Source organism: Paralichthys olivaceus, chromosome 8, assembly GCF_024713975.1.
Source record: "Paralichthys olivaceus isolate ysfri-2021 chromosome 8, ASM2471397v2, whole genome shotgun sequence".
Taxonomy (NCBI): Eukaryota; Metazoa; Chordata; class Actinopteri; order Pleuronectiformes; family Paralichthyidae; genus Paralichthys; species Paralichthys olivaceus.
The window spans coordinates 21,244,040-21,268,263 of NC_091100.1; the positions used below are offsets into that span (position 1 = coordinate 21,244,040).

The 24,224-nt window shown below is 40.0% G+C and overlaps 1 protein-coding gene across 2 annotated transcripts; it reads left to right on the plus strand.

The window, feature by feature from the left end:
* Positions 1 to 5: 5 nt before the first annotated feature.
* On the plus strand, positions 6 to 20,733 carry chrna6 (cholinergic receptor, nicotinic, alpha 6). 2 transcript variants are annotated; one of them, XM_020084403.2, is made up of 8 exons: positions 6 to 239; positions 9,816 to 9,955; positions 10,952 to 10,996; positions 13,253 to 13,362; positions 14,996 to 15,203; positions 16,240 to 16,842; positions 18,169 to 18,435; positions 19,671 to 20,733. In XM_020084403.2, the coding sequence occupies exons 1-8, from the start codon at positions 182 to 184 to the stop codon at positions 19,794 to 19,796; spliced, it is 1,557 nt and encodes a 518-aa protein (XP_019939962.1). In that variant the 5' UTR covers positions 6 to 181; the 3' UTR covers positions 19,797 to 20,733. The 2 variants fall into 2 exon arrangements, with proteins under 2 accessions (XP_019939962.1, XP_069386764.1); XM_069530663.1 differs by lacking the exons at positions 6 to 239; positions 9,816 to 9,955 and adding an exon at positions 10,300 to 10,540.
* Positions 20,734 to 24,224: the final 3,491 nt, after the last annotated feature.

Sequence of the window (24,224 nt, forward strand, 5' to 3'; positions counted from 1 at the left end):
GCCAAGGCAAGTTCGGATCAGATCAGGAAGGAGCGCACCGGCAGAGCGAGACAGACGGTGCCGGAGGAGAGACGTTTATTTGTGGCGACTGACATCATTTTTTCTATCGATTTAAGACACAGCGTTTCTCCAGGGAGAGAAAGCAAACGTGCAGGGGATCCCCAAACGACACGGGGGAGACATGCAGCCGGCGGCCAGACGGACTTTGCTGCTTCTTCTAGTGGTTTTGTTAACGCAAGGTAAGAAGGATTTATCCAGAAAGAGTTATAATCCTTTCCTCTTGATGCTTTTGGAGACGTGTGATGAGTATTTTAATCCCTGGGTTTAGAAGGTGTGAGATTTTCGCGTCAGTGTCGGCACATGCGACATCGAGATTTTGTGATGGTTCACTATAAGGTTTTTTATCCGCAAGTTTGTCGGATTCGTTTAGCTGTGAGAAGTCGTAGGAGTTTCTGCCCCGTGCGTAAAAGCTAAAGAAGCTCTCTATAGGCATATACGTCTCTTAACTTTTTGCAGGTTCGTTATTTCTGAAAGGACAAACCCGAAACAAAGTCCAAAAGATTTGACGCCCAACTGTGAATTTCAGCCTCAGGAATTCACTGCTGCAACGTTGTTCGCCACGCAAATAAAATGTAAGGCAACAACGATCCGGGACGAAGTCATTGAATTTTGATGAATGCAAATTTCGTTTTGAGGCGAGGAAACCAAAACAGATATTAATTTGTTTACAGGATGTGTTCCCCTGTTCAGTGACAGAGTTACGCGCGGCCTGTGCTTTACTCAGGCAGAAGGAAAAGATAGGAGGTTTTCAGTCAGGGGGGATTGGCCGCCTGGAGGCAACTGATAAAAAACCCTTTTCCGGAAATGTGCGTCTTGAATAAGTCTGATTATTGCATTAATAAAAAAGTTGTGTTGACTTCTCTTTGATGTGTTTATTCTGGTATTTAAATTGGGGTGTCCTAAGGTTACAAGCTGTGTTTTGAGTGGATCTGAATCAACATTAATAATGTATTGACAGGTGAAGAGCAGGAAAGAAAGAGAGCAGGCTAGTCTGGAGACCTTTAAAATCAGATGGCCCTGATTGGATGGGGGAGAAAGAGGAGGAGGGAGGAAGGAAGAAAAGAAGGACATAAGAGAAGGAAGGAAATGAGAGAGGGAGGAAAGATGGTAGGAAGGAAGGGATTGGAGAGAGGATTGATTTATTATTATTGAAATATACCAAGTGACCTGCAGCAACAGTGTGGAGGAGATGCAGGGTAATTATGCTGCGGCATTTCAAAGCATTCACGTAAACATTTGCTCCAAGGGCACAAATATAGCAGCTATCTGATGTATGCAAGGTTGGAGATAGGCTCTTTTATGGTTTATCAGCCTCCACACACATCCTCATTCCATGCATGACCCTCTGGGCTGGGAGGTGTCTGTGTGTGTCTGTGTTTTCTCTCTCTCTGTTTGTCTGTCTTTTACATTTTCAGAGCCGTATATGAAACCAAGTTTGTACTTCAACCATTTTTTAAACCTTAGTAAGTTGTGGACCTGAATTTGAGTCATGTCAAATCAGAGCTGTACTTGAAAAGACATTGCAAAGGTGAAAGGGATTCATATAATCATATAATAATCACATTCACAAATCATGGTGAAATTTACAAACATCTCCGAGCACATTCAGACTATTGATTGTTTTACAGGTGTTACATCAAAGTACATCTAAAAGTTTGAGAGCACGCACACACACACACACACACACACACACACACACACACACACACACACACACACACAATAGGCATCTCAGTCTCTAAGAAGTTCCCTTCACATGAAACACAAGTGCACCAAGCATTTTGTAAGAAGCACAACAAGAACATTACAATAAAACATTAATAATTAATGTAATGTTCATCCTGGACTTATCTTAACCTAATTAACACTTATATTTAGGTGATTCAGAGGCATCTCGGTTAAATGGTGCAAGCACAAATATTAAGAACACTTAAACTAACAGCAACTAGGATGCAAGACATCAAATTCATGTAAAAGTGTTAGAACCCTGCTTTGTTCACCTGGACCACCCCCCATGACCTCTGTGCAAAGTAAATCTATCACACCATGTGAATTTAAGAAGACATTAGGTGATATGACAGTGGTAGCAATCACTTATCCTTCAAAGCAGATTAGAAATATAAAAACAAGCAGAACATTTTTTTTTGGGGGGGGGTGGTCAACATTGCATTAACTACACAACGTGAGCACAGGCTAACACACACTGGTCGATAATGCGAGGTAGAGTCACATTACTTCGTTCCACGACAGACAAATTCAAGGATGCATTTCCCACTCTGGTGCCATCTCCAGCCCACACAGGTCGTACTTCACTATCGTTCATCTTTGACCGTGTGGCTGTGCGTGGTCAGCCAACAGAAAACAGGAAAATATATGAAGATACACATACACACTTATGTGGTGTAAACACATTTTGCTTCTAGCATTTTTTAATGTGCTACTACTAATGTGCTATTTCAGCCTGTAGGTATTTCACAATGTTGTTCCTTGTGTTCAGATACAGGCTGCTCTCTTAATTTGAATGCATGACTGATGATCCGGTCAGTGAGCTGTGGTGATGAGGTGTGTCTGTGTGTGTGTGTGTGTGTGTGTGTGTGTGTGTGTGTGTGTGTGTGTGTGTGTGTGTGTGTGTGCTTGTAGCTGAGGTAACCTCGGCTTATATCACAGTAACATTTATAGAGCAGAACACAGAGCCGAGGGGGCGTGGCGAAACATGAACTGAGTCACAGATAAATGAGTTGAGAAGAACCTCGCACTGTGGCGTTCACCTCACAACAGCGTCATCATCCACCTGTTTTCCTCAAGACAAAACCTGCTCACTAGATTTCACAGTGTCACCAGAATTCCTCTACTGTGAGAGCATATTCTTAATTTCCATGAAAAACACATTAGTCACTCATCATCAGAGTAGTATTTTAGGCTTTCATCACGCATGCCCACACAGGATGACTTCTTCTGAAACTGACTCCAACACAACACCACAACTGTTTTAAAAAAAGACACATCAATGCAGCTTAAATGTCTCACTCTGGATGGTGCAAGGTAACATTTCCCCAAAGCACTGAGTAAAGTATACAACCATTTTATTATTTGTTTTCATACCCAATCAGTACAAAATGTTAATTTCCTCACGAAAAAACCCATTGTTGAGCTATTGGACTATAAAAGGCTCAAAGATTCTCTCACATGAATCATATTTATATTCATGTAACCCACTTTTTAGGGAGAGCGCCTTAAGGGAATGATGTGGAATTTCTATTTGATCTGCTCATCTTGAAGGTGAAAGAAGTTCATTTTCTTTCTGCGAGAAAATGTGCGGGCACACAGATACGGGTGCAGTCGTGTGTGAATGTCACATGGCTTTTAATAGAGTTATATTGGTCATGTATTAGTGAATATCTCGGCTGACACAAAGAAAGAATGAGACCAAAGGCAAATAAAAGAGTAAAGAATGAAAGTTGTTACCAGGTTTTGAAAGAATTCCGTTGTAGTGAGAAAACAAACATGAAACACCCCCCCCCCCCCCACACACACACACACACACACACATAGCACCCTATCGTCTCTGGTTCTTTGCACCTGCCTGTCTGTCAGATTCTGTTGCTGTCATCATCTTTCTACCTTAATTTACTCAGGTTTATCTCTGTCCTTTCTGCTCACTCTCTCTCTCTCTCCGTCCCTTCCAGTCATTCCAGCTGAACTCCACTGTTAGAAAAGCAGAAGTACCAGCCAAGTGGCTCAGCAATTATTCCTTTATACAGTGTTTACCATGTGAGCATTACACATAAAGATCTAAAAGAGAAGACACACTTTTTCTTTCACCAGCTCTTTCGTCGTCTTCCTCTCTATCTCTCTCTCACACTCTCCTTTAAAAGCATTTGCCTTCTCCAGGGAGAATGAGAGCTAAATGGCTTTTACAGTATCCTCTCAAACAGCCCCATGAAATAGTCTCCACTTCTCAGTCGCTCATTATCTGTCCTTCACTCCTCCCCTGCTTCCTCCCCACACTCACTCTCAATCATCCTCCTTGATGACAGTCATCCCTGAATGTTTTTAACAGTATAGAGGATGACCTCCAACCCTCATGTCCTGGTGCATTAAGTATCTCACGGGATCTGCTGCATGTTTGCACTAACTTGCTTTCTAAGTGAGTTTTGACTGATTCTGCACTTGTACTTGAATAATTGATACTGTGCTTGTGAGTGCATTAAGCATACATGCTGCTGATGTTACTGTAATCAGGAATCCTTGTCTTTCCTCTAACATTAACTGTAGCTGGCTCAATTCATTTGTAAGAAAGTTCTGTCAGAGATGTAATGTCAGCCAATAATACACAGTACCTACAGCCTGCAGCCATGAAAGTGCCCTTGGCTCTGAGGAGCTAATAGCTTCAAGCTAAATACTATGTCTATACTATGTCATCACTTTTGTACATGAACTGCAAAATATGTCGGCACAACTGGGCCTGGACTTTCACATGTGAAGGATGCAGCAGGAGGCGCCCCCTCGGACATTTGCATTCTCACACACAGCCCCTCCAGAGAATGTCAGGAGATTATCTGGAGTTGAGTGCATGTCTGAAAGCAGATTATGACTGTGCTAAAATGATGATGTTCACCATCTTTAGAGTGTTTGCATGCTGAGCCTAAGTTTAACTAAGGCTGAAATATCATTAGTTTTACAGGTTTTATTGGATGAAAAAAAACAATGATGACTAAGACTTATCTATCCAAAAGGATGCAAACACCTACATGTAACATGTATATTGTTCCACCTTCTGGTTTCCCTGATGCATGAAGTCTACATTAAACTTTTCTGTATAAGACATCAGCTGCTGCCTGAGTTCTCCTTTAACCAGCTTCCAGAAAACCTCTATCACAAAGAAGGATCACAGCTTCTAAATGGTTGCCAAAACAAAATCAGTCAGAGTTTGGGCCGACAGCAGAAAGACATTTACACCAGCTATACCTCAAATTTATAAATACATTAGTTGGGATGTGTGACAATACAAAATTAAAACAGTCTGCAACACAAAAACTAGTTAGTACCTAGGCATTAGTAAATATTTACAACCAGAACTGTGAGTTGTAACTGTGGCATAATTTACTGAACCACAAAGTTCAACACTGGAAGTTTTAAATTCCACCCACAATAAAAACATAATATATAAAGATATTAATTCACAGAAAACATTACATCACAGTAGGACAAGCCCTGTTGTAAATAACAGAGCTAGTGTTGCTGTTGCTTTTATGACCAGTTAACATATCTGTTTAAAAGGTCTCTTATCTGGCTGCTTGTGTTTCTTGCTCCAACTTCTTTGAAGTGATGTTGACATGATTTCAGGAAGTAGTGTGGTGAGTGCAATGTCAGTTAATTAGATGTTGGCTCTTTTTGTCATAGTTGGCAAATTTCCAATCAGATACACTGTCAGTTGAAATGAAAACTGCCTTGGTCTAATGTTTTACTTTTGCTAGCAAGCTTATTAATTAATTTAATCTTTGTTCCTCACATTTTGCAATTGTGCTGCTCGTATGACAGCAGCATGTGCATCCCTTCAATGTGGAGAAAATCCAAAGCTTGACAGACAGACTTGCTGTGCTTAGTTAAAGTTGCTGAGATGTGATTGGACTTTCACTGCATTCAGAAACAGTTCAGTGAACTGACAAACTATTTAGTTTGCCCCTTTATTCATCAGGGCAGCAAGATGCATTTGTAGTAATGAATCATTTTACATCATCACAGGCTTTTGTGAATCTTGTGTTTTTCACCACTGCTGAGGTTTAACTATATTTCTCTCTGTGGTCCCTCCACTTTTACCCCCTTCACCTTTCTACCATTGTAATATGTTAATCCCAGCATGATGAGAGCCTCCAGAGAGAGAGAGAGCACGAAAGTGGGTGGAACCTGTGGCTCATTTTCTATCATAATTGGTTCTTTTATGACTCTCAGTGTTCAAGGCATCTGACCATGTCAAATGCACGTATTCCCATGTGCACGTGTGTGTGTGTGTGTGTGCGTGTTTAATCAAAGGCCTGGTTTCCGTCAGAGCACATCGTCTCTGCCTCTGTAATTACACTAACAAATAGATGAAGCACTGTGTCCATTCATTTCAGTCCCTCCAATACCTCCACCTTTTCATCTTTGGAAAGAAAATCTTCTTCTTTTCTAGTCTACTTTATTTCTTGCGGGTTTAAGAAAAAAAGCTGCTGGCAACGTTGTGTTTTGAAACGGATCAGATGCAAAGTGTTCGGTTCAACGCTTCATTCAAAGTCTATTTAGCATAGCATTAGCACATGCTAGGCAGCTACCAGACAGAGATCTGAGTGACATCTTAAGAAGGCTTTGCTTTCAACCCGTCTCTGCTTCTTCTCCTCTCGTCTCTTGTCCTCTCCTTGTCTTGGTGAGTGTGTTTTTTCACGTCGTTTTCCTCCAGAGGGCTGTCACCAGGAGTTCAGCACCATCTGGGTTTCTGGTGTCTCTGCTGTCTGCATGAAGAGGGTTATCTCCTTCCTTTGAGGGAGGGATCTTGATGTAATAGGGTCAGCAATGTTTCATCATCCTTCTCCAAAGAAGTCCATATTAATTAAATGATTTTTACTCATCTGTCCCAAACTTAATTTGACTGTTTTTCCTCAAGACTGAATTTCTAAAAAAAAAAGTTTGGGGAAAAGTAACAAAGAAACCTACTGGAGTCTCAGGTGACATTTGTTCTCCAAAGTTCTTTTGAATGGCAGATGTTTTTGTCTCACTGCTTCATCTCATTCTTGTCCTTATTCTTTAGTTGTTTAATGCTTTGTCCATTTTTGTGTTGCCTCTCCTTCCCTCCATCAAGATGTGGTGTAGATATTTATAGGAGGTGATGAGGAACAGGTAAGGTCTCTGTGTGACATCCCTAAAGCATTTTAAGATAGGAACTCTATCTCCCGGATCTAAATATCCGGACCCACCTTTCCTGGCATTGAGTGGGCTTTTCACATAGCCCTACTTGGCTATCATTGCTGTCACATTCTGCATTGACCACATTCAGCAAGCGATGATATGTAATTTGCGGGCACTTATCATTCGCCTGCATTCATGTTTGTGTGACCGTGCTCTTAAGGTGAAAATACTCAACCATGGTGCTGACTGCGCATATACAAGGCATTATTCCATAATAGAAGTGTGACCTTTAATTAGTTTGAGTGTAATGTGTTTTGTCCTTTTCTCTATTTGTGTTTTTATAATCATTATATATATATTAATTAACATCAGTGAGCATTGTCCCTATCAAATCAACAAATAAATACAATTAAAAACATTTGCATTGTGACATTAACATTCAGTATTTAATCACTTAGAAGACCTCTGTGTATTTAAATATCATTGAGAATTTGCTACAGGAAGAACTTTCAGCACGTCTCCTCCCGTCCTCAGGCTGCGACTCCTCTGCAGTGGGTTAAAATAGCTTGTCGTACATTGTTCAGGCAGACATGCTCATATCGTGCCTCAGGTCTTCTCCTTTCCTTCCTTGATAATTAGTAAATAAGGCCCTTAATATGCTGGCTATGAACACAACACTTAAGCTGCAGTCTAGCCAAGCACCTATATTTAGGTAAATTAATATAAATCATGTTCACATAGGGTGAATCCCTATAACTGCCAACTCCTACCTCTCTGTATTTACCATTAGTCAGAAGACGAGAAGAGGACTTGCTTGTCACAGTGATTCATCTCCATTTAAACATTGCATTTGATTTGAATTAAATGAGATTCTATTCTGGGATGTCTTGGATATGGTAATATACCACCTGCCTATAATGTTACTGAAACAAGCAGACAGTACAACCTTTTAATGTGATACTCCACCTAATAAATGCACAAATTCAGGTCAGATACAATGATTTCTCATTATGACAATGAGTGTTTGGACTGAACTGATAAACCCTTTGCCTCCATGTTGGACTGAATCTCTTCTCAAAGCTCACAGTCTCCATCAAAGAGTTAATCTCCATCAAAGAGTTAATCATGGCCTTGAGGCAGAATGGACCAATAATAGAAAATGATTGGACATATTGTCAGTGTAAAGTACATGTTGTACAAATGAATGTACCCAATACAATGATGCTTATAATGCTCTGCTAAAGAAAAATCGTACTCATTTGTTACCAAAGATATTTTAGTGGTATTGAAGCTCATGGCTTCAGTGGTATTTGTCACGATGGCTCAGGTACAAGATGAGCTATTTGGCTTTGTTTAAAAACAACTATTGACAAAAATGTACTCGTAATGGGAATGAGAATTTTAGGTTTAATATTTGTTTCCTAATAGTGATCGGAATTATAGCTCTTTGAAGGGATCTGGAGCTAATGGCTCCGTTTCTAGATTTGGATCAGATACAAACTAGATATACCACCAGTATAATTTCTTCTTGCATGTGTGGTTTAGCTGCGCTAAATTACTGGTATTGCCAGACCTAATGATAATGATCCCCATTGTAACCATTACGCAAGGTGATGCCATATCCCTGTGCTTTGTCAGTGAACCACACACACACACACACACACACACACACACACACACACACACACATACACACACACACACAGAGCAGACACACAGAGCAGACACGAGAAGGAAGCATGGGCTTTGGCAGCATTCAATATGGAGTCCACCAGATAACTATGATTTCATGCAAACTCTCCCATTTATACAGTTAAAACTCATTATAAAGTTTCCTTATAGCAGGCAACCACAAAACACTGTCACATTTAACATCAGCTCACAAACAAAAGACCGTCTTGGGTTTAAAAGTGATCACAAACACTTGCTGATTATGTTAAATAGCTGCACATATACAGATGAGAATGTTCTCACTGTCCACGTAAAGGGGAGGATCATGCATGGATTTTATTTATGTAAAGCAGGCAGTGGTTGGAACTTGGGCACAAACATCTCTCACGTATGACTCGGTTCCCTTTGTTCCTACCAAAGAGCCAATCTAAAATAAATGGATCGTTCACAATCGCAACACTAGTTATACATCTGTAATCATGAAATGTTACTGTGGTGGTGAATGGTGAATAACTTGGAGATCTTAAGAGCAGTAGCAGGTCTACAGAGCCATCAGTCAGTTCCACTCTAGAAGGCAGGTCAGGAAACAGGACTTAATGACAGAGGTCTCATGGGTAACTGAACTGAAATTGAAATCAAATGAAGTGGTGAGACTGAAAGACGTCATGTCACTCAGCTCAGGGTGAAAGGACAGTGTGAGGCAACAGTGCCTCAGATGGAGCGATGAGCCTTTCCTTTTTCTCATTTCCCCTGTGAGAGCGGTAATAAGGAAACACACTACTGCTGATACAGACATATCATTCAGAATGGACATGGCTACTCTGGCCTTCTGTAAGAAAACAATTCTCTTGCTCTAATTAAACCAGAGAATTCACAGAGAAACCCCCTAAAAGTTATCTCATGCCACAGACTTGTTCAAAGTCGACTCTGATGAACTAAGCAAAGAAACTCTGATCTAAAGAGACCTCTTTAAAGATGATTTAATCAAAAATCATAAATCATTTAATCCACAAACTCAAAGGATTTATTGAAGGGACGCTGCGTCAAAATGAGACGAGGCCGATGTCTATTTTTCTCCCAGTTTCTCATTTATGTTCTTTGTAGGATGACGGGAGATGATTAGAACTGACTTGGATGATGTGGATGACTTGGACAGTTAAACTTCTACTGAATTTTGCTGATTATTCCTCTGCCCTCTTCAGACTGCTTCTCATCCAAGGCAGAGGACCGACTGTTCAAGAAACTGTTCAGAAGATACAACCAGTTCATCAGACCGGTGGAGAACGTCTCCGACCCCGTCACTGTGGAGTTTGAGGTTTCCATCTCGCAGCTGGTCAAAGTTGTAAGCTCATCCCAAACACACACACACACACACACACAAACACACAAACACACACACACACACACCTGAAGACAACATTTTTTCAACATACTGCCATGTTTTGACGTTATATTTCTCCATACTTCCATTCACATCTTTACGCCATGTTATAAAATGATCATTGTGTCTCAACAGTATTTGAGATCCTGTGTTGACAGTGAGACGTGTTCCCATGAGCGTCTTTATCACATTTCCTACCTTTGAAAACAGAGAAGCTAAAAGATAAGCCGCGGAATGAGACGAGTGAAAACGGGAAGTGAACACAAAAGACATTTACAGTCTTTATTTAGTCGGCTCAGTTTCCTTAAAACGGCACCCAGTTGTGTTGTACGCTGCTGTTTTGCTTTGGCAGTATTAAGTCTAACACAACTGGGGGACGGGGTGGGGTAATGTGTGTGTATGTGTATGTGTGTGTTGTTGCTGCGTATCCCCCAGTGAAAAGAGGTTTTCAGCTCTGAATGGAAATCCTCAGATTAAGAGAAAATTGCCTGCAGGAGCGCTTTTCAGAATGGACTGATATGTTGCTCGGCCTGCCTGCTCGGCAAGGTGAGATTAATCTAAAGGTTAAAGTGTGTACATATGCTCGTGTGGATGCGTTCAATGCATGTGTCGCCATGTGTGTGTCTGCGCACGTTTTCTGCTTGTGCATAGTCTACGTGGCCAATGTGCGTCATGTGGAAGCCTCAAAATATCACAGCACTGCAAATCAAAACTGAATAAGGGTCATGGGGGAAAGGTGGAGAGAAAGTGACATCTGCAACCATCTATTATTAACTCGCTCACGGTCGACCTTTTCAGTTCGTTGGCTCCAGCTGAAGAGGACAAAGATTAGAGGATGAATTCTATTTCTTTAATTCGTATTCCTGTCTGTATTTTCTTTTTTTTAACGCTTTGCTTTTTAACACAGGGTTCTGCAGGCTAACAAGCACATGCCCTTTCTTCCCTGTGTGTCTGCAGGATGAGGTGAATCAGATCATGGAAACAAACTTATGGCTCAGACACGTAAGTTAACACACACACACACACACACACACACACTATATCATTGACCTAACCTCTTCTTCAGGTCTGCAGAGACAGAGGTAGCCTGAGGACGGGTCATGTGTTAACACATATCTATACATACTAAGCAGACATCAATATGGAATGCCACTCTGTGTTTCTCCCCCTGCGAATGTTAATGCCTGTATGCAAGGTTTGCATCTGTGTGTCTGTGCCTGTCTGTGTTTGTGTGTGAATGGAGTGTGTGAAGGACATGTAAACAAGAACTCAAGCACATCTCACACAGACACTTGAATACAATCAGCTGCTGATCAATGTTAGCATTATGGCCGGTCATGCTCTGCCTCTCATCAGACCGACAGCGGTGACCTGTAGCCATAACCTCTCCACAGTCCAAACTTTCACCTCTCTGATACCTTGTGCTTCATCCTTCTTCCTCTTCTCCCATTCTCTGTCTCTATTTCTCCTACTACAAACATTACAGACACTGCCAGGGTTTAAATCACTGAATAACTGCACTGCATGCAAAGACCTCAGTTGGATACTGATGCGATTCAGCGCTGGAAAAGATCATTCTGTGATCTCTGAGCTCCCCAATTAAAATTCATTGAAAGGCCTGTGTAGGCTGATCTCATGTGCTGTTTGTAATGGCTTTGCTGTTTATTTATAACAAGGCATCACTAATGAGAAGCTGTGTCAACATCACGGTCGCTCATGAAGACTTTGAAACGCAGCCAGTGGGTTTTCAATGGAGGACGTTTCAGAGAGCCCCCCCATCGATGAGTGTACTGCATCTGTTCTGCAGTTACACTGCAGGGGATTTACTCTCGAACACTTTCTAAATGTGTTCACTCTATACTCTTTAAAACCAAGCTCCACTGCTGACTTTTATGTGAGAGATAAAAGCACTTAATTTTAACTGGTATTAATGTGGTACAACTGCAGACAATCTCTGTAGTTTTTTTCTTCTCTTTCTTCTTCATTTCATTGGTGTGCATGAGGGCAGAACTTCATGTTTTACCAAATCTTATTAAATACAAAAATAAGCAAATTTTGATTAATATCTTATAATATACATTTGGATATTATATATATATATATATATATATTTAATTAAATCAGTAGGCAATTAAATTAATACATTTAGTTTAGGCAACTTTTGCATATCATCAGGACAATACTAAATAACAATATAAATACAAAAATACAAATACCGCATTCTTTGGCAAAGTGAAATTAGCATAATTCATGGTAAATATGACAAAATAGGAATTCTTGTTATTTCACTCCCTAGCTACAAACAGAGATTAATTAACCTACTTGTTTGTTATAATGGGTGGAAAATTAATTGTATGATAATTATATAAATAAATTATACAAATGTTGTTTCCCAAAGTCAGACAATTCCTTACATCAAATAAATAAAATACATAATTAAATACAGATTTCTTTTTTTATTTCCCTATAACTTTTGTACATTCTGTCACTGACTGTGTGAATTATGCTGCATTAAAAAGCTAAATTCAGATCAAGTACATCATCAGGTTTTTATTGTCTGTTTGCTTTTCTTGTTGCTTGAATGTCATGTCACATAGAGAAAATGTATAATCATCTACACTATCTATAAATATAAGCCACACTCTTTGACCTATCAGGAATTACATTTCCAGCCAATCATAATATAAACTGCCGGGATAGATAAATGGAAAAGCCAGTGTAGCATGAAGTGGTTAATTTAACAGCTCCCCGGTCGTAACTGGATATTAATCAGCCTTGCTAATGAATGAATTCATCTTGAATGACATGCAAATAACCAAGACTAATGGATCTACGGCTCATGAAATGTTACCCGCAGGTATTTGGACAGAACAGCAAGTGAACGTGCTCATCCTTCATCTCTTTCAATGAGCTATCTACTCAGATTCGCCTATTTCTCTAAGATGCTCCGAATGCATAAGTGACAATAGTGAATGTGTTTTTATTTACTGCTACAGCTGGATAAAAAAAAATACTATTTTGCAAATTTTTTGTGCAAAAGCAATAAAGAAGCTCAGTGAAACTCATCATTTTTTGCTATAAAATCCTTATTTGGCGGTACTGAGGTTCTGCCTGCAGTATAAACACGTAATTTAAAATACTCTCAGGAGGGACTTTGTCTCCAGTGACTGTTACTGTGTGCAGTGTACAATGCCAAACACAAAACAGATGTCTGAGTCTGCGGTGAGTTCAAAATACCTTTCTCTTCCTCTCCCTCAGATATGGAATGACTACAAGCTGCGATGGATACCAGCTGAGTTTGACGGGATTGAGTTCATTAGAGTTCCATCCAACAAGATCTGGAGACCTGATATTGTGCTCTACAACAAGTGAGCATGTCAACACCATCACAGTTATCTTTTTCATTAGCTCCAAACATTAATATTGCAAGTTGACGCCATGCAAAACATGAATTATGACTTTCAGGAACAAATGCCAGAATAAATTAATGGTCCTCAAACCCACTTAAAAAGATGCCAGGTTGGGTGATTGGGTAAACAAAGTGTCTGACACCAGTAAATGTCTTTTGTAATTTGTATCCTTCTCACTGTCAACATTGTTTAACCCTAAGACTTTGCTCTGACCTGAAAGCTGCACAAGTCAATATTTTTATATTAACGATAGGTCAGATGTCTACATCTCATATGGAATTCATCAGACGTGGGGATAAAATAAGCGCACATTACTCTGCCAAAGCTAATGCCCTATCCTGTCAAGCCAAAGCAGTGTTCCCCATTAATTATCACTCAGCCTGCCATATTTTAATGTATCAGTTTCATAAGGAACGAAAAAAATTTTTTACATTTCATTATAACATAAGAGATCTCTAACTTGGTGTTTTGCTCTGTTGCTGCATTGTATAGCTGTGTGCAGCACTATTTGCAGCATGCTCTCCCTCATGCTTCATAAAGTATTTACCATCCACGCAGACAGTCAAACCTCATAGTTTAATTTGTGCACGTACCTGCAACTGGTGTGCAATGTAGCTCTCACTCTCTTGCTCACACAAGAACTTGTCGTTACCTAGTCTGTGTACCACTCAGAATCTGTTGAGCATAAGAGCAGCATTTGTGACAAATGGCAAAGTTACAAAGTTAGCAATGAGCTTTTGAAATGATTTAACCCCAAAAAGCCAAGCTATTTCCTTATCTAGAACAACAGTGAATATTGGATCACAGTCATCAAGTCACCAAAAAACAACCCTCATGCTTATGTTGCTCCCTGTCTGCATGCCTCCTGGGTAAATGGCACATTTCAACTTTATAAAAGTGTAGTATTTCAGGATCAGGTTTATTTGGACAGAAAGGCATTACTTCTGCTTCCACCATAAAGTTTCTGATGACCATGGTCAGAAATTGCTCTTGTGAATCATTTAAATTTTTGTTCCCATATCATGGAAGGAATCATGAAAATATGACATAAACGTCCACATTTCTGAAGCTCATTTGTATTTCATAGCCCTGTTTTAAAATCTGCAACAGATTATATTGTAATAACATTTGGATATGACTGTTTTCCAGGGTTAATTTTCACTGTGACCACTCCACTCAATGTATTCTCTCGATCTCAATTCACTTAATTGTGGATTCATGTCTTGTTCCTCTGACATTAGCAATTCATGATGTTAATCAGAGCAGTTTTGAAATTTACAATAGCCTAATGTATAATTAGTCACATTCTCTTCTGTTTTTTGAATCCTAATACTCTCGTTCCTACCACTGTAACCTCACCTTTTTATATCCTCCCCTCTCTTGTGTTCCTTGCTTCCATTTCCCCCCCATCTCCTCATTGTTTAATGTCTCTGCCTTCCTCTAACCTTTGTGTCCTATCCCAACCCCCTTGTGTCCTATCCCAACCCCCTTGTGTCCTATCCCAACCCCCACGTACGCTTCTATCATATCGCCTCATATCTTTAATGCCATGGAAACACTTTACTCACACACACACAAACGTCATATACAGCGCTGTAGGTGATTTCCTTGTGGAGGATAAGACCAAGGCTCTGTTGAAGTTTGATGGCACCATCACCTGGGTTCCTCCGGCCATTTTCAAATCCTCCTGCCCCATGGACATCACCTACTTTCCCTTTGACTATCAAAACTGCTCCATGAAGTTTGGCTCCTGGACGTATGACAAAGCCAAAATTGACCTGGTACTTATTGGGTCTAAGGTTAGTGTCAGTGTTCATGTGACTGAGTGTCCCAGTCAGATGTCTATATCATTAAATGATCTATGTGCTTCAGTTTTTCCTTCTTTCCTCCCTGTATGGACTCAGTCTTCAATATTTTAGCTTTCAGTAAATGTTAACTCCACTCATTTATACAGGTTGACTAACAATGGAGTACTCTACTCTACTAGCCTGTGAACACAACTGTTGTCTTCTATAGCTCTGGAGGAAGTTTTCTAAATAATAACCTGATGATGAAATGTCATTAGTGTCAGTTTTGGCCAACATACAAGAAAATGTGCTACAAACTGGAGTTAAAAGGAAGTGGGATTTATGAGGCAGAGTGAGTTTAATGAAACATGCTAATGAGTTGCATTGTGGGAGGTGTAAGATCCAGTTTTTTTGTTTGAGTCATACAACTCTTAGCATCTCTGGTGACCTGTCCATTCAGGGTGTGCAGTGCCCTTACAGCATAAAATACAGAACGTGGATGGATGGAGATGTCACAGCCTCTGCTGGTTTGATCTGAATTGTTTTTTAAAGTCTATCTCTGTTGAGTGCTTCAGTTTTATGGAAATGTCATGCTTAGCCATGAAATTGTCCTTTTTACCATGTTTCCTTTTTAAATCCAGCAAAAGAAGACAAAAACAGATCCACATAATTGAAATTTGAAAGTTAAATGTAAAACACAGCATTCTGTTTTTTAATCATTTAGTTTTTCCATTTACTTAGAGGGTCTCTGGTGGGTAATGCGTGGGTAAACGTTTTTCTTTTCACTTCCTCTGAGATTTTTCTCAGCTTTTAAGAGCTGTAACATAAATTTCATTTACTGTAAACTACAGTGAGCAGCACACGCGGCAACAGGTTTTGGATGCATGAGGATGTAAAATCCAAGTGAAAATTGGTTTAAATTGATTTGCATCCTTTTATACAGACAAAGTACCCAAAGAAAAAAAAACCCAACACATTGACTGACATTTTTAAGAAACGATACATTGACCCTGGTCTCGTGTTTACATGATCTTTATCCATCCCCTAGGTGAACCTGAAAGACTTCTGGGAGAGCGGTGAGTGGGAAATCATCGATGCTCCGGGCTACAAACATGATATCAAGTACAACTGCTGCGAGGAGATCTACCCGGACATCACCTACTCCTTTTACATCCGGCGCCTGCCACTGTTCTACACCATCAACCTCATCATCCCCTGCCTCCTCATCTCTTTCCTCACAGTGCTGGTTTTCTATCTCCCATCTGACTGTGGAGAGAAGGTCACGCTCTGTATCTCCGTCCTGCTCTCCCTCACTGTGTTCCTGCTCGTTATCACCGAGACCATCCCCTCCACGTCGCTGGTCATCCCACTCATTGGAGAGTACCTGCTCTTCACAATGATCTTCGTCACCCTCAGCATCGTCATCACCGTGTTCGTGTTGAACGTACACTATCGCACACCGATGACCCACACCATGCCGGGTTGGGTGCGCTCGGTGTTTCTCAAAGTGCTGCCGAGGATTATGCTGATGCGGAGACCGATTGATGAAGACAGCAAGGCTGGGGGGTTGGACAGCAGTGGGGAGGTAGGAGGAGCTGGAGGGGGAGGAGGAGGCGGAGGAGGGAAGAAGAAGAAGAAGAATTTAATGCAGGTAAGTGGTCCCCTGATGCTGATTAACCTTCATACTCGATCAAAGCTCTGACCTAAGCCCTACATTTGTTCAATGTACCACAGAATTCACCTTGAAGTGGTGATATTAGACTTTTACCACCTGAACATGGAGTAGTGAACCTCTTGTAACATGGAGTAGTGAAACAGCTCCCACTTTATGCAAGTGAATGTTATCATAGACAGTCAGCGAGGGGATGAAACCCTTTGTATCCCACATGAGGTTCTCTGCACACATTAGTGTCCAAGTGTCTATAGCAAAGAGCATAATGCAAAGGCGTACTAAGTGTTGACTAGATTTATCAATTGATAATATTAAAATAAAAAAATGTGAATCATATCAATTGCATTTATATAAGCGAAACACTTTCCATCCTTTTCATTATAGGTTGTTTTTTGGTTAAGTTGTGAACAGTTGTTGAGCTACACAACACCCAAAATTAGAACAGATAAGTTAACATTTCTTGAAGTTAATCAGGTTTTAATGGGCTTTTGGATAGATGCTTGGTTTAAGATCCATGGTTATCACTAGCTCAAGACATTTTCACATTTTATTTTATGAAATACAATACATCACTAAATACCTCCACAGTTATTGTTTCAAGCTCTTATATGTATTAAAAACAAGTGAGGCTGGTGAGGTTGATTTTAAACGTCCTCACACGTCATAAACATGAAAACTAATCCTCTCACTTTTTACTTCTACATTTCTAAAGGCTGAGACTTTAGAAGAGGCGGTAGCAGGCTTTGTGGTGATAACATTAACAAACAAGAGTTTCTGACATTTTGATAGCTTGTTTGTTAAATCATAAGAAAGTCCTCTCTATCAGGTCACTATTAATGGAGTAGGATGAGCCCCTTAAATTGATCCATCTCATTTGCAAGGGGTTCTTCTACACAAATATGCAGAAAACACAAAACCATTTATAACACACGTCTGCACAAATACACTCACACACAGACATAAGCTCTACCAGGCCTAACCACTCCCACACCCTGTGGTGGAATACTGAAAGGCTTTGGGATTAAGTTACTTAACTTAATTTTTAATTCAGCTCCACCACACATACAGTAGTATTCAGTAAGTTCTTCGTGGTGAGCTCTGAGGAGGCAGAAAAGTTTTACTCACCAAAACATTGGTAAGAAAAGCATCACCTTGTAGAAGTTGTACTGCTATGATCCCACAGGTGTCTCTCAGAGATCCCACACCTCCAACTCGACTGGAAGTGCAAAACTCTTGCCAAACAGAGTTTACTTCAAGAGGAAGCAGGATGTGAAACATGAGCTGAACTCTGGTTGTGATCTCCAGCAGGTCGGAGGAGGCTCCCTCAACTGTCTGGAGTTTGGGGACAGTAAGCTGTCCTCTGTGGAGGGCTGCACTGGGAAGAAATGCCCTTGCCCGTGCCAGCATGGGAAGGAGACCCCAGAGACACCAGACAAGATCCCGCGTCAGCTGAGTCCGCAGAGCATCAACACGGTGGTGGCCTTTTCTGTGGTTTCACCTGAGATTAAACAGGCCATAGAGAGCGTCAAGTACATCGCTGAGAACATGAGGAGCCGCAACAAGGCCAAAGAGGTGAGTCCTTCCTTAACTGATCACTGAATATCAGTGGATACTATAAAAAAATCTATTGTGCAACTGAAGGTTTTTCATTTGGAGTTGCTGTTGTATTGCAAATGTCCTCAAATATGCCCAGAACGAAAGAAAGATGGACAACATGAAAGCTCTTTAAAAGTCAAGCCAGTGTCTCAAATGCCCCCTGGTGGCTTCCTGCAGTATAGGTCATAAACCCTGTCCTCTACATGTTAGTAGAGGGACATGGGCTCAACTAAAAAGTCAAAATACATGTCAAATTTATTTTTCTCAAAGATGTTTTGGTCGTTTTATTCATTCTTATCACACATGTATATTCAAGAGTTCCTTTCTCCAGTAAGTTTGGTTTTAATTGGTAATGGAGTGAAATATCATGACTAACAGTGGAGACATGTTGTCCATCTCTATTTACAGTCTATGGAGAAGACAAACCCTCAAAGTTGGTCGGCCTTGTTCCAGACTTAAAAGATTTTGTGAAACATCAATGGTGAAAAGGAAACGGGAAGTTTAGTGTAATTTGACTATTTTGAGCTTTACCATTTTAAGAAATACAGCGGACAAACTTCAGAGCTAAGCCTCATGGGAAATATGATATTCTAGTGTTTCTAAACTTTGCATAAATCTACAGTCGCCCATAGAAAGCAGTGTGTTGAATGTATTCATGTAAAAACACTGAGCAGCAGTGGCCTGGGAGAGCTGTGCTGTGATTCGGAGCAGCCCTGCAGCAGATCCTCACCTGCTCCATAAATTAACAATAGTGTAAGTTGGAGCCAAAATAATATTAGATTTTAATGGAGAGCTCACCCTCCTCTCTCTGTTGGTTATAAATACTGTGGGTGAAATCTCCCAACGGAGACCAGCAGCCTTTGATATGCAAAACCTGCGGCTCAATCAGACTTTGTCTAAACGTCTGTCACTTCTTTTGACGCTGTGGTTTGAATGTGATTATCATAGTAATTTCCTCATGTGTAAATTATGTATTAATTTTCTGCTGGTTGACAAGAAATGTTCAACTCTTTCCTCTGCCCTTCTCCTCTTATTTTTGGTCTTTCCATCCCACCTGTGTAATCCTCACATCACCCCATCGGCTCCCACAACCTCCCACCTCCTGAGACTCTGAGGCACCTGCTGTGCGACTCCCCTCACCTGCTAATAAAGAAATATCCACTGACACTTTCCTCTGTCTTCTCACACTTACCCCCTTTCCTCACTCACAGGTGGAGGATGACTGGAAGTACGTTGCCATGGTGATTGATAGAATCTTCCTTTGGGTGTTTGTGACCGTGTGCATCTTGGGAACCACGGGCCTCTTCATCCAGCCTCTTTTTGGATTCTTCTCATAACTGCCGACAGATCAGGGTCTGCTCCAACCCTGTGTCGACCAATCCTGAACAAGTGACTCTCAGTTCTCAGTTGACGAATCAGAAAAAAGAGTTTTGTGTCCCAAAGCACTATTTGATGTGCTGGTTTTGCTTCTTGTCTTTCTCAGAGAGCACTGACTGCAGGAGCAGGGAAGTTGAGGGGCTATTTGAATCTTTGTAGGGCTGCTCATTTTATCGAAATAAAATTGCCACAGAAAAATGCAAACACTTCTTTCTGCTTCTGGATGACCTCAATCAAGAGGATAATATAATAATATCTTCCAATAATAAATATGTTCTTTCATCTTACTATTCAGTTCAATTAGTTTAAGGAAATATTCTTTATTATGATTAATATATTCTGTGTAGATAGTCAGTTCATAGGCATTTTGCGAGTCTGTCCATTTTTTTGGAATCAATGAAATTAACAAATGTTTGATTTGAATGTGGCTTAAAGGTTCAGTGTTTAAGATTTTGGTGAAAGGGATATTTGGCAGAAATTGAATATAGCATAATCCTAGTGATGTTTTCACTGGTGTGTTTAATATAAATTTTATGAATTGTTGTTTTCTTCACCATAGAATGGGTCCTTTCTATTTAAAAACTTTCTATTTACATGGAGAGGGGTCCTCTCTGTGGAGGCCGAAAGACCAAACTGGACAAACTATAACCTTTTGAGTTTTCATGACAACTGAAGTCCAGCACAGGTTCTCTCTCATGTTGGGAAGGGGGGGGGGGCACTTCACCTCTAGATGTCACTAAATTCTACACACTGAACCTTTAACTACACCACATTCCATAGAGTAAATTTAATGTGAGCTGGTGTTCACACTCTTGCTGCTAGTTTCATTACTGTTAGTAATGAGTACAGAGTTAAGGCTGTTTTGCTCCATCCTGCCTGATGAATCACTGGATTAAATTATTACTGCATCCTGACCAATAAAAGGGAGCCAAAACCATGACCTCACATCCAGTCTATAGCCTCTGCTCCAGTAGCTTCTGTAGATCAGTGCAGTTTTTCATTCAGCATTTATCTCATTGGTCTCTGAAAAACAATGTTCGTTGAGTTTTCGTTCCATTTTGTTAGATAGTCATCATCCAGTACAATTCTCACTTTGATTATAAAGTGAGTAAAATGATAGTTAGTTTCTATAAAAAACTACATCTCCATGAAAGGCTCAAGGCTTCATCTCTCTGTCCAGCCATGACATTGAGCCTGCAAACTATTGGCTTATGGAAGATGGTGTTCATTGAGGGCTGCTGAAAAGACCGAATACACAATATTTAGATTGTTTCAAACCAGTGTCGTGGTAACATCCAGTTCTATTTTGTTCCAATGCTGTATTTGTACTATATTAAGGAATTTTGAATTAGCTTTTATTACTTAAGACACAGAAACCTGAAGTTCCACGTTGCTTCTCTATACAAAACAGTTAACTGTGTTCAGTTTAAGCTCCATTTTGTAGCTATACTGCAAATTTTATAAGCTATCTCTACAGAAATGATTTCTATGACGGTCATTTTTTAAAAACTTGTACGATAAAACAGATGTCAAACAGACACATTCGGGTCTTATATTAACTTTGAGTAAGTATTGCTTTTCAGGCCTTGCAGGCAGAGTTGGATCGACAGAGGTGCATATGTTAGGCTAGGATCAAAACTTGGCACATCCATTAGTTCTTCAGGACTGGAACCTGAACGTCCCACGGATGTTAGTGAAGTGACAACTTTCCACATGCAGTTGACATGAGACAAACTGTTTTTCCACATTGAACTCAAACCTCCAGCAGCTAGTTCACTCTGCCCCCTTCATCGAGCTGACTAATGACTGTCGTACCCGTTCCCCGCTCTGATACATCAAGCTGCTCGCTGTCAGAGCCGATCGCTCTCTCTGCTTCTACGTGTCATTTCCAATTAGTGTTCAGATTTCTGGCACATTTGTTAACGCTTTTAACAAACAAGGGCAAGCTGTTCTTCTTTTTGTAATTAGAAACCATGTGTTTATAAATGTTCTGATTAATGTTCCACAAGGTAATTGGTTGGCCTGGTAAACATTGGATTAACTTGTACTTGATTAGTTGCTCCTGAAATAGCAGCACATTTATTAATTCATGAGAGGATTCTATCATCCAATTCCATGGCTAATGTAATCTTTTTTTTCTTGTCACTTTTGATTAAGTTTACCATTAACAACAAACATGCACTGCAAGAAAAATGCATGATGTACATTTTGATTGCTTGGACCACAAAAACATTATTCTCAGATTACAGCACAACAAAGAAACTATCCCATTTCGGTTTTATCTGTTATGTTCTGATGCATCTGAAAACTGCTGAAAGGAGAAAACACGTTTGTACAAATGATCTTTGCGGAACTGAAAAATAAAAGCATTATTTCTTCAATTTGTCTCCCTGGTAGAGGTTTGAAAATGCTCCTGTTGCCATTACGCTGAAAAACAGTCAGCAGAGGTATAATTAAATCTCCAGCTGCAACATCAAATTAAAAACCAGACATTTTAGTGCTATTCAGACATAATTTTAGTGTAAAGATAAAATGTGACATTATCCCTGACACATAATCACAGCCAGTCACTCAGCTATAGTCCACATGTGGAAAGTTAAGTTGCATTGGTAGAGACAGTTACTGCAGGTTAAAATGAGTCAGTGATTCTCATATTTATATTTAATAACCAAAGATTATATTATCAATCAAACTAATGTCTTTTGTTTCTGTATTATTTGGGTTATATGTTAGATGTAGTATTCACAGTTTCTCTCTTCTTCATTTCCTGTTCTACACCACTCTCTTCAAATTAAATGTTTTTGTGTACTTTAGATATGTCTGAGTTCAGTTAAGGGGCTACTACAACATACCAGAATCAATACTGAACTTAAAATTTAATTAAAGCAAATGAATCGATTAAAACCAATAAATCAGCGAAAACAAGAACAGCTGGATGTAAAATAAGGTGGGTTTAAAAACTTAAAAAACCATGAAGATAACAATTAACCGAGCTGTAGAATGTTCTGTATGTTGCTGCATGTTGCAGGTGAATTATGAGAATAAATGGTTTTACTGAGCTAAGTAAAAAACTATGTGTGTGTGCGATGTAAGGGTAAAAAACCAATAAGGGCCTCACAAATAAATAAAACCCAGTGTGCTTCCCACCTAACAGAGAGAGACGTCCATCCAACCTTTGTCTTCAACTGATGCATGCATGTATAAAATTTCACCATAATCAAAAACAAAATAAAAGTCCCTCAGTCGGGATAATAATAAACTGTACATTATTAATAGTGACATTGTTTATTTAGTGTGATACGTGAACAGCTAATAAACCATATCAAATAGAGAAACATGAAATATAGTTAATAAATAGCCACTGTCTCTATCTCCTCATTCAAGCGCACCTTCATCAAATATTACACAACATTAATGTCTGATTCCACTAATGCTCTGGATGAAGGTCCGCCTTAACAAACTGTTCTAAATGAGTTGATGAGACTGTCAGAACTGATTTAGAATGAGATGTTTGAACAGTAGCAGTGTATTATCATAGTTGACCACTAAAGGTAAAGACACAGTACATTGCCCACTGACTCACACATTGGCACCGAACGTGGGTCATAAATCTCTAATGCAGTACAGTTGCATGTGAAGGGAATTCATGGGAGACATGACTGCACACACACACACACACACACACACACACACAGGAGAGATCAGAGAGCAGTTTGACTCAGTGGATAATCTCTTCTATGGGAAGTTATGGTGCCATCAGAGCATGAAACACATGACTGTAGCCCAGAAGCTGCAGAGGCCTCTGTGATGCAGTGACAGAGCCAGAGAGTGGGGACAGAGCTAACAAGGAGGCTGCTCTAGAAGTAAAAAAGAAACTGCGCATGCTGAACTCAACAAAATGTGTTAGCATTACACAACTAATTGTTGCCCCATGGACAGACCCAGAATAATATACCCAAGTTAAAGGGCCTTTCCTGTTTTGTATTCTGTTGACCCAGACATTTTAGAGATAAGACCCTCTGAGAGTTCCACCGTCTCAGTAACTGAGTGGTTCAAAAGCCTCAGGATACAGTGTGCCCCTTCTACTGGTAATTATCTGCAAATGTGTTCATGTGTTTGTGACTGTAGCCTGAACATGCACGATGGAGTAGCAGCTGAAACAAAGTCTTTACAAAGCAACACTAGATCCACACAACATAGCCCTGAGTGCTCGTTCAATAAGTCAACCAACTGAAAAAGCTCTGGATACAAATATGTGCTCTTAAATCACATGTTACCATTCATTACAGTTTCCATCAAACCAGAGCAGCTTTCCTTGATTTCAAGAACGCATAATAGACAAATATTTCGTATGCGTAATGTGTGTCAGGACTGAGTCACACACGAGA

Bases quoted from the DNA above. Each gene is read 5' to 3' on its own strand.
- chrna6 (XM_020084403.2), top strand. From the start codon at position 182: ATGCAGCCGGCGGCCAGACGGACTTTGCTGCTTCTTCTAGTGGTTTTG. The intron at 240-9,815 runs GTAAGAAGGATT...TGCCCTCTTCAG, and splicing joins AGTGGTTTTGTTAACGCAAG to ACTGCTTCTCATCCAAGGCA. The intron at 15,204-16,239 runs GTTAGTGTCAGT...TCCATCCCCTAG, and splicing joins TGGTACTTATTGGGTCTAAG to GTGAACCTGAAAGACTTCTG.